The 11,364-nt window shown below is 39.1% G+C and overlaps 1 protein-coding gene across 1 annotated transcript; it reads left to right on the top strand.

Moving 5' to 3' along the window:
* The first annotated feature begins 2,527 nt into the window (after positions 1–2,527).
* On the top strand, positions 2,528–5,959 carry CIMIP5 (ciliary microtubule inner protein 5). The gene is made up of 3 exons (XM_074922109.1): positions 2,528–2,790; positions 5,100–5,139; positions 5,768–5,959. Exons 1-3 carry the CDS (start codon positions 2,534–2,536, stop codon positions 5,957–5,959), a joined length of 489 nt encoding a protein of 162 aa, XP_074778210.1. The 5' UTR covers positions 2,528–2,533.
* Positions 5,960–11,364: the final 5,405 nt, after the last annotated feature.

Raw genomic sequence — 11,364 nt, 5'->3', positions numbered from 1 at the left:
TCTACCACAGAATGAAAAGAAGTACATAGTAAATCAGTCGTACCAATACAAACGAGTTCCCTCCTTAAATGCCCCAAGAAATGCTAAACTGGCAGATGGTAATATGAGGGGAAACAGTTCAGCATCTGCAGCAGTACTGCTGAGCTGTTAATCTAGTAAATGGCCTAAATGGGCTACTAGGATAACCAGTAAGGAATCTAAAGTAACACCCAGAAATTTCACCCTTGCACTCACCCTGATGTGCTTTAATGGTGCATAAGCACTAACTCAATGATTTCTGGTCCCAACAGAAAAGGGGATAATTTTCAAAATATCCGCTCTTAGTGATTTGGTTTTGGAACAGCAGCTATATTTTAAAGTCATATTATTATAATATTTTTTAAAACCCAACTTATTTAAACAGCCATGATCCCATTCCCATCTCTTATTTCCAGAGAAATGGCTTGAACACTCTGAAATGTCCAATATCCGCATGTAGACTCACAGGTTACTTTTGTTTAAAGCCTAAAGACTTCCTTCTTTTCTGAGATTGTGGCATCTCAGACCAACAGATCTGGCTTTGATCTGTGAGTTCACTTTCAGTAAGATGTTCTGAGAGGCACTTCGTAGCCCTACACCTGCACAAAACCTAGGGTAGTTACTACTCCTGCATCTTTGCAGAAACCACTCAATGGCACAGACTTTAAACACCTACTTGTACTCTTTCGATCCAGTTTATTCAGTGGCTACAAGTAGTCATTTGGAAGCTATGTACTCAGCTCAATAACCATTCATTATTATGTTTAATTTGCAGAAATTGACTTGAAGGCAGGATTAGAATCAAAATAACACCAGAACTTTGTAAACAAGAATTAAAAAGCATTCTATTAACAGAAACAGACTTTCCATCAGGATCCTTTCCTGACCTGATCAGGAGCTAAAATCCCATGCACACTGATTAATGCATTGGGTCTTCCAAACATGCCTCAGCTTCCTTTTAAAGGAGTTAGATGCTGCTAAAACCTCATTCTCTAACCAGCTGCACACACTCCAACTTGGAGAGGACCCTGGAACAAATGCAGCAGGATAAGCAGATTCCACAACAGAGTCAGCTATCGGATCAGGTTGGCAAACCTCATTTCTTTAGTTCATGATAATGCTTTGTGGATACATGACTTCTTTTGCTTTTTGGCTGAAAGAAATTAAAAACACTATTTAGGTTTCAATTATCTCAGAATACAAGCAAACAAACAAAAAGTCTACTAAAATTTCATGCCCAAAGCAAACACTGTGATTTGAGGTGGAGTTTATCTCTACTTTAGTTACACTACTGCAATCTTCAAAGTCAGAATAATTGTTCCAAATATAGAAATATTTCTTGCTCAAATATGCTACATGAAGTGTTTGGGTTGTTGTATAGTTGCAACTATTTTAAAAGAAATTATTTGCCAAATTCAGTATGTATTTCCCAATACTGCAAGCAAGGAAATTTGCCAAAAACCCTCTAAAAAAAGTAGATTCAGAGTTCATTAGCATTTACCAGGAAGATGAAGCAAGAGGCTAGAATTCATCTGGAGCTAATCCACACTATTCAAAAACAAGTCAGTCAAGAATTTCAGAGGAAATTTATACTTATACTCTTGTTTTCCTGCAAGGTCACAAATACTTGAGGAAGTGACTTCATACCACAAAAACCCAATAGGCTGACTGTAAAGACAAACACTGACATTCTGGACACTGTTTTGAAAATTCTCACTTTGTACACTAATAAACCTTTAAAGTTACTTAAAAACTACTTCTTATAGTTGCTTAATAACTTCTGCAGACTTTTGATGATCTCTGGATGCTTTTTTTTTTTTTTTTTTAAATCTGAAAGTAAGGATCTTTTGAAGCACAAATTCGTTGAAATACCTTATTTTAAACAAACAAGCTCTGCCCCAAATAGAGTTCAAGGCCCCAGCAGTTGTCCCATTGGGTCTCTGCTCCCTTCCTGGTGAATATTCACAAGTCAGACTCGTTTCCAATGGAGACAGTAAACACACCAGGGAAACCAGCAGCTCTCAGATTTTGCTTCTGCTACATAACCACAACAAAAGTCCTGCTGATATATTCAGCAGCAATCTCCACAGCACCCTTTGCTACTAAACCAGACTTTATTGTTCTGAGGATTTTGAATAGAAGGTGGTCTCAGCTGCAAGCAGCAGTAATCGCCTCATAAACTGAGAGTTTGCTGGTTACAGCTGGAGATTCAATGGTCTTCAGTAACAGTCATTTCTTACAAAATTGCTGTTACCATGAAAACTCCCTCAGCGTTCAAGCAAGGAAGCAACATAAAGCAGTAGGAAATGAGTGTTAAATAAGAGGGAAGTAAACGAGTGCTGAGCACTGCCTGTCAGTGCTGCCCTGCATGTCTGTTTTCTCAAAGCACTCCAAATCAGCAGCTAAAAAAATACATTAGGAGAGAAGGAACTTTGAAAGTGCAAACAACAGCAGGTTTAACTTTCCTAACAGTCACGATATAACTAACAATACTGGGGATACAGTAACTCTCAAAATGGACAAGTTGCGAAAGAGTTCTGGATTCAGGAGAAATACCTTGGTTAGGTCTTGGCAACCAGCAACCACACCTCTGGGGCAACCAGCCTCAGCTACATCTGTGTCTCTTGGCAGCACCAGACCGAGATCTGTCTTTGCACAACTGGCTACTCAGGCCTGGGCAGATGAGCAGGCAGCACTGCAGCAGGACCAGGTACAACAGGATAAGATCTGGAGAGAGTCTGTGGAGGCTGAACAGAGGGGAAGGAAAATCTGGTAAGTCACTTGCTGCAGTTCATTCCTCTTCTCCTCATCTTGACAATAGTACTGATGCTCCCTGAAAGTCTTAGGGCTTGACCCAAAGCCTACACTATCAAAAGAAATCTTCTTTGGTGGGGACTTTGCATCAGAAGTTAACACTTTTCTTTCTGAGATTATATTATCTCTGTTTTCCTTCACTGGACAAAATCTATGTTAATATCTCCTGGAATGCTGAAAAGAGATGCAAAGAACTGCATGCTAAGTATCTTTTAGCTTTATAGAGACTTCTACAACTCAGATATAAATGTGCCAACCTTTATAATTTATTGCAGACACACTGATACTATCACCTCTTCTCCGACTCTTGGAAATGACTGAAATGGAAGCTGAACAGAGTGTTCTGCCAAAATATGGTTTTGTATTCCCGATCTGTAAATCTGCTGAACATGCCCCATTGTTAGAATGTTTCAGCAGCCTGAACTGCATATATAAAACCTAAGTTTTGACTGTGTATGCACCAGTGACCTGAAGGAACCTGACATTAAGATCCTCTCTGTTTCTGTCACATATCTTGAAGAAGTGTTTATATTCATACTTCAGTACACAGCATGAGCATGCCTATTAGAAGACACTTGGTAAAAGTAAAATCAGATCCAGTTCCAACTGTGTACTAGCTAAGCTAAAGGAAAGGGAGAACATCACTCCCAGGATTTTTTAGAATGGGAGAAAAAAACATCTGAAAAGCCCTGTCCTCCTTATCCCTCTGGAGGACATACAAATCATAGCTCTGATTTCCCCAGAGACACATCTGCAGTCTTGTCTGGCTCCTTTTACCTGAAGGAAAGGCTGACGCCAGGACTCTGACTCATGCAAAGCCAGGGCCATGGTGGCAATGTTACTCTCTCCCAGTTGTGGACTCAGACTCTTCTCAAACAGGCCCAGTATGTTCCATACCCATTCTCTTCTTAAAGCAGCAGGAGGGACTCTGTGTCTCTGCCTGCCTCCTGGGGTTCACAGTCATGGATATTGGTGCAAACTCACCTTCATGGGAAAGTAAGATAACACATCACACAACTGATGCATGTCCTGCTCTCTAGTCTTAGCTACAAAGACAGAAACTCTTGTAAAAGGGTGAGACAGACATGTGAAGGACAGATGCCTAAAGATGGATTCATCAGATTACATCTGTACAGCTTGCAGAGAACTGTCCTTCAACTCCACATTCCCATCCAAACACAATGATGGGGAAAGGCTGCTACATGTTGGTGCTCTGACCTGAAGTGGATGTAGGTAAATGTCTGAGACCCAAGCATTTCTCGGTAATTAGCACCATCCAGTAACACTCAAATCTGGTATGTTCAAATAGTGGTTGGCATAGCAAGATAAAAAATTTTAAGACCTCTATGCTGTGTTGGTACACTAAGACAACTAGTGATAAACACAACAATCATAAATTAGCTTTTATTTGAACTTGGGGCATATTTGCACTTATTGGAGGAAAGCAGCACAGAAATCCAGTGCTCCTAACTCCATGTGGTACATGGCTGTGCTGTACTGATGAGCTCAACTTGGAAGGATGTACAACTTCAGCACTAGATCGATGAGGTTAGAGGCAGCACTCTACAGACACAGGTAACCAGCTCAGAGTCTACCCAGGTGTCCCTTGAGCCCCACTGCAAATACAGTTGTAGATAAATGTTTCCTCTCTTGACCTCACAGTACTTTTACAATAGCAGGTCAACTTTTGTTTTCTCCATTTCAGTCCAGAGAAAACAAAGGACAGAAAATCAAAGGACTTGCCCTGTAGTCCCATACCAGGTACAGAACAGAGCTGAAGAGCAAAACTCAGGTCTTCTAACTCAGTTTGCTCCTAGGACAGCTGCCTACCTGCACAAAATACTCCCATAGGTGTTTGCCTGCAGCAACTACAGCTCTGAGTATTCCTACCAGGGACTTCTGCTAGCAGAGTATCAGTCATTTAAAAAATAAGAAGCAGTGTTGCACTCAAGGTATGGGACAAAAGTTTGCTAGAGTGACTCAGGATTTTGCTAATTTATCTGCATTTGCACAAGGAATACACTGTGGACATGCTATCCTCATCCTCCTTTAGCAAAAATACCCCACTACTCCTCATGTAGTATAGGCTCTATATGGGAATAAAGAAAATCTTGGGCGTCATCACAGAAAAGACAGATTTCAGGACAAGGAGTTTGCAGGTGTAAGATCAAATTGAGCAGTTAAATAGGCATTCAAATATGACCAGCAGTAACTATTTTATTTAAAGACAGAAAATTTTACAGTGCATTTTTTGCTTCTATTCTAAGGCACCAGAACTGGAGTTTCCTAAAGGACTATGACCAAATGGTAAGTTTTGAACAAACATTCAACTGTAATCCAGGCTCTTTTTAGTTTTTGTCAACCTGAGCAAGGCTAATATTTCAAACTGAAGCATACTTAGGCATAAGCAATAAATGCTTTAAGACTAAAATCTTTCGGAAAAATAAAAGAGAACTGAAGTGCCTTTCATCTGCTACCTATGCCACAAAGAAATACAGCAGGTTCAATCTGTTTCAGTATTAACAACTCCATAGAAAGACAGGTGCTAGAAGAGCCAACTTCCTTGGAGAAAATCTGTAAGATAATGTCATCATGCTGAAATCCAAGCCACTTACTAAAAATGAAACTAAAAACCTTCCACATCACGACCATTCTAGAGCTGGCTAACTTCTGTCCCAGCTGACATTTTATGCAACACATCTGAAAATTATTAATTTCCCTTGTTGTCCTATTCCCATGTAAGGCAAAAGGAAAAAATAATAATTTTATTTCTTCAACACTTTTATGTACATTCAGTACGACGTTTTAAAATATATTCAAATTCTAATTTCAAAAGCACAAGTGCTGATATTATAATAATCTTGGTAGCTTTTATTTTTGTAACAAGCAATGGATGCAATTCTGAAAACTTAGTAATGGTCTTTGTTTCATCCAGGGTAAGAAAAAGGAGCAGAAGCCACTGCCAAACTATATGCCTGTGTTCTCAAGTGAAGTTCCCAACTCCACCAACCAGACTATTGGCAGTCGAATGAATACTGAACTTGGCAGGGCTCTGGTAAACATGGATTACTTCTTCAGCAGTGGAGCACGAAAGAGGAAACTCGAGGGTGAGCTTCAGCCTTCCTAGTGCTTCCATAAAAATATAACAGTAACAAAGCAAGTTGAATGGTTCTAGCCAAAAGACTCCACAGCATGTAAGAAAATTCCTCAGTCTTTTACTCAGAGAGATCAATACTACTGCCTAGCATAGATTTTCTTTCAAAAGCGTGTCCAACAATGCCGTAGAAGATAATCCTCTTCATATTTGGCGTGACCGGGCCATATACAGAGAGTTAGGACTACAGATCTCATCCATCTTTCCACACAAGTCTACAGTAAGGTTGCCATTAACATCAGAAAGATTAAGATTACAGCCCAAAGGCAATTTCTTCCTGAATTTTTATCTCCTGAAATAAACAATTAATGGAGACCCACTCAAGTAAGTCCCAACATAAACAACATACTTTCAGTTCTGAAAGTCAGCGCAATAAAATGCAGAAGCTTGCTGCATTTTTTGTAGTTAGTCAAGGATTCATCAGCCTCTGTCATCTGCATGTTTAAGCTTGCTCTAAAGAATAAAATTTAAAGCATGTGAGACATGTCCTGTGCTTTTTTCATCCCTCCCCGCTGAGGGAGGGCAGAGCAAATTTTTTTCACATTAGTTTTCGTTTTTGTTTCTTTAGATTTCCTGTTCTCAAATTCCCTTCTCTTTTTTTTCTTTTTTTTCTTTTTTTTTTATTTTTTTCTGGTTTAGCTGATGGAAACTTACTGACAACACAGCAGGCTTTCACTTCTTGCTCTGAGGGTGTGTTGGCTCAGCAACCTGTCTTACACTCTTAGGATCATCAACCTTGAATTTAACAGGTTCATAGTTCCTAAAACCAGCAGTTGCCCAGGGAAACCATCATCAAGCTAAATCAACAAAATACCAAAACCCTGTTCACTACTGCATCTTCATTACATAGGTGCAAACTTTATGACCTGTCACTCTGTAGGGAAAAAGCAGTAATCAGCAAAGCATGGAGAGTGTACATACAGTATCTGACTTTTGAACTGTATGTAGCTTCTGTAGGATCATGCTCAGTCCTAGGTGGACATCAGCAGAGAAGCCATTATCATTGCCTTGATACACCAGGCTGCAGTCTCTCACCAGACTAAGGTGGATGAGTGTATACTTATGCTTTGCAACTATGACTATTTATGATTAGACTTCAGCAGCAGTAGGCAGTTCAAAAGCACAAGAGGTGGTATGGAACGGTGTGATCACCGTCAACATCCAAGTGGTCTGTGGAAAAAAAATCAAACCAAAGACACTGTAGCAAGAAGAGCCAAATCCCACTCACTGAAGCCATGGCACGAGGCAGTTCACCTCCTGGCTTCCTTGACACAGCAAGAACTGGAGGATTAAGGCTTCCAAGATGACAGCTAAGCTACCTAAAGAAGGAAGACCACATCATGCAATCAGCCCAAGTGAGGAGGACTGATTCTACTCTGTGCAGACATAAACTGTGACAGACAACTGTGTTCAGACATACAAAATGGGTACCTACTCTTTAAGAAAGACATACTGTTCAGCTAAAATGCTTTCTGCTCTCTCCTGTGAGCAGAAAACTGCACCAGGAACTAGTTTGTCATCAGACATCTGAAACAGGGAGAGGAGAGAGCAGATCAAGCCTTTCCTTGTCCCTATGTTGTCCAGAGGTTCTTCCAAAAACTGCACAGGCCACTCACAGGTTACGTATTTACTGGTGACTGCATAGTACTGAAAGTCATTACACTTGCATGCTCTACTCTGGGACATCCTGAGCAGCGTCAACTCTTGCTATGGGTCACAAACTATACTAAGTGGCAGATGTCCAATGTCTGTCAGGCTCAAGCTCCTATTCATGTAAGAACATTTCATTTATAAAGCATGGGGATTTTTTTTTTTTAGCAAGAAAACATACAGAGCTCCATGTTTCCTAACCTCCAGATGGCACTCGCTCCACATTAAGTAATCCACTGAAAAGGACACTAAGTTATAGGAAGGCAGTGTTACACAATTCTTTTTTAATTTCAAGGGACATTAAATAATTTCAGATTCCTGACTCTCTTTGCTGTGTCCAGAGAATCCCTCTCCCAGAGAATTCCCGCAAACTGAAGGGTATGGGAAAGAGGATGGTCTAAGCAGTGAACTATTTAATCCTTCCACTTCACTTAGCACTGGCATTGTTTCAGCTGAAGCACTTCTCCCAGTTTTGGACAAGACCTTCCATGTCTCACACTGAAGATGTGGGCCACTAAGCAGAGTCTAGAGAAGCAATGATGGTGACTGGAGTACAGGAAGATATGGCTTATAAGGAAAGATTGAAAAGACTATTAAAGTTTAACCTGAAGAAGAAAAAGAAGTCTGGGAAGGGGATTGCAGTCTTTAGATACATGTATAGCTCTGGAATGAGAAAATGAATCATCTGCACTTCATGTGAGTGGCAGACAATAGTAAAAATAACAGGCTTAAATTATATCAGGGAAGAATCATGTTAATTCTTTGGGAAGCTAGTGGTATGGCTAATACACCACTGGAATAGATTCTCTGAGGAATCTCCACCTTTGAATGTTAAACACACGCATCCATCAAGAATGACATATTTAATAGGGTTTATCTTTTAGTGTATAAATTGGATGATCACCTGAAGAGCTTTTTATCAATTCTCTGATCTACACCAGAGTTGCTGGGATCAGAACACACTTTGCAAACATTTTTCAAACACATTCAAAGAGAATTTAAAAAAAATCCTATTTCAATTACACCAGGTTTAAAAAGATTGCACCTCTAAAATACAGATTTATCACCTTTTTGATAGAAAATACATTTCTAATTATTCTAATTACTCATATAGAAAATGCTTTTCACTAAGTCTAGACATGCCTCTTCACACATTTGAGAGGCTTAACTAGTGCTCTCCTGACAGCCACGTAAGAACACATCTCAAAGAGCACATTCATGTCATTATGTCATGTGTATGAATGGCAATAACTAATTTTCTTTCAACAATTTCAGGAAGCTTTTATTAATGAAGTGTAGATCTGATTGTGCCCTTAATCAGATAAAGCATCTGTTGAGATGCCAGGCAGCTCCTGCAGCAGGTATTTGCAGTGATTACATGTATACAGTACAGTAAGACCCTTCTACTCTGCTGTACTTTGCACAGATCACTTCAGTCCAATAGATCACAACAGGAAATACTGTAGGTATACCTGGAGACAAAATATGCAAGGATTTTTGGCTTAATCATTGAAGCGTGCAACCTTGGAAAATGCATCTCTGTGCCTTGTTGTGAGATCACAGCAACCCACAACTGTACTGTCTGTTCTGATGTGGAATTAAGTTAATGCCTTGACTTTCAGATTAAGCTAACTGAAATAACTCTAAAATACTGGTGGGCAACAACTGGTTAGGAATAGCCCTTATCCCCCCCAAAACTCCAATTCATTCCTATTCCCTGTTGAAATCAGTAGTAACTCTTAAGTACTTAACATCTTTAAGGGAAAAGTGACTGTTTAGAGAACAAAAGTTTCCAATGCAGAACATATCTAATAATCCATGTGATATGGGAACATTGTGTAGAGCTGGACACCTTGCTTTGTTCAATTATTACACCTTATTTAGAGATACAAATTATTTTATGCTGCTGCAGTTATCCCTCCTCTGGTACACAACGAAGTTAGTTTGGGTGTCACTACCATGTACAGCAACATCTGGAAAAGACCCTTTGGGAGTATCCAAGGTCCTAATCAAAACTGCCTTAGCATCTGTGAGTAGAAGGCAGCAAACAGATTTCCTCTAGACACCATTTTTATCCCATGTTTAACAATCATTTTTCTTTTACCATAATGAACTTTGCCAACTAATAGTTATTTATATGAGCAGAGTCTCTTGAAAAGATTGATGAAATGGTAACTCCACTGAAATCTGTAAATAATCAAGTGGAAATTTAATTTATTAAAGAGATTGTGTAGATATTAAACTGCGTTGTAAGCTTCTCATAAAGACTTATTATGTATCACTTGAGCTTCAGTTTTATAAGCTTTTTTCCTATTGCTGCCAGACTCAAACAAGAGATTATAGATGTTTAGACAATTCCATTTTCTGTATTTCTATCAGTTAAACAGCACAAGTGGGCAGCTATTAATTTAATTCTTTGGTTAGTACACTGTGCTCTCTGGTAGGCTTTTGAGGATTGTTACTGTTAATTGTAATTTGGTGCACGGGTGCTCACTCCAACTTTTGTGTGTTCTGAGTTCTGCTTATTAAAAAAAAAGTGTGGAAAATACTTTTTTTAACAAAACACATGTAAATTCATATTAATCTGTATTTCTCATACTTTTAGAATAGTCTCTGTATATAGTTCCCAGATGGCAAGTTAACTGTAAAGTCTGGTTTACAGTGATGAATGTAAATCCAATTGTGTTTCTTAGAAACTATATTTAAAACTATTTTTTGACCTTTAAATTACTCTAAAGTAAACAAAATAACTAAATGCATTTTTCTACAAAGAAGGAACCATGCTGTGAAGTTATGGCATAAACAGTAAGAATAGGGAAGGGAGAGGATAATGTATGAACATTAGAGAGACAATACGGCCAGTCCAGCACCATGTTCGTATGTATTATGTTATACACATTCACATGTTTAGTTTCTGTAAAGAACACTCTATAGAACAAAATTTCTGAATTGAAGTTCATCTTAAATCAGATGATAGCGTTCTGAAGTGGGGCATTTTTTGGTTTGTTGGTTTTAGAAATCAACAATAATATGTAAGGGCCTCAAGCTGCTTTTCCTAAATCCTTCCCAAATAGAAAGCAGTAAACCTTTCCTAAAGCAGGATGTCTCTCTTAAAAACTGTACTCGCTACTCTGAAACCATGTCAGGTATGCTTTGCCCTCTTCAGAAAACTTCATGTCTTCTTGGATGAATTCCTTGAAACACAGATGGTTCTTCATGAAACTCAGAAGTTCTGCCAAAGGCTGAAGAGGCACTTGCACAGTTCTGTCAGTCACAGCCCTGCCCACAGCCCTCTTCCATCAGCGGGCACAGATGCCATAGACTGACTTCAGCTTGTAACTTCTCAAGGCCTCTCTCAGACGCTGTATGTATCCACAAAACTACCAGTACTTAAAACCAGAATTTCCAAGTATCTGGGTTTACAGCCTCATCTCAGCACAAGACCTTTATGCCAGGTTGATGGAGCAAAACCACTGAAAAGGTCTCTTAACCTGGGGAATGCCCAGAGGAAACTCTCAGTTGCCATATACTGATTGATAAATCACATTAAGAAGTAATCTGCAAGTATACAGGCACAATAGCTATAAAAATTACATGATTTGGTTTCACTCTATGACTTTAACCAGATCACATCAAACTCTGGCTATTTTTCCCATTTACTAATGACCAATGATCTTCACAGGATATATTTTATATAATCTGTGAATTAACAAATATATTCATCCAGT

Source organism: Athene noctua, chromosome 1, assembly GCF_965140245.1.
Source record: "Athene noctua chromosome 1, bAthNoc1.hap1.1, whole genome shotgun sequence".
Lineage (NCBI taxonomy): Eukaryota > Metazoa > Chordata > Aves > Strigiformes > Strigidae > Athene > Athene noctua.
This window is presented reverse-complemented; position numbering and strand designations above follow the sequence as displayed.

What these genes read in the sequence shown, in the direction of transcription:
- CIMIP5 (XM_074922109.1), top strand. Translation starts at nt 2,534, where the DNA reads ATGGACAAGTTGCGAAAGAGTTCTGGATTCAGGAGAAATACCTTGGTT. An exon ending in CAGAGGGGAAGGAAAATCTG is followed by an intron (nt 2,791 to 5,099) that starts GTAAGTCACTTG and finishes TTCTATTCTAAG; the next exon opens with GCACCAGAACTGGAGTTTCC. An exon ending in TAAAGGACTATGACCAAATG is followed by an intron (nt 5,140 to 5,767) that starts GTAAGTTTTGAA and finishes TGTTTCATCCAG; the next exon opens with GGTAAGAAAAAGGAGCAGAA.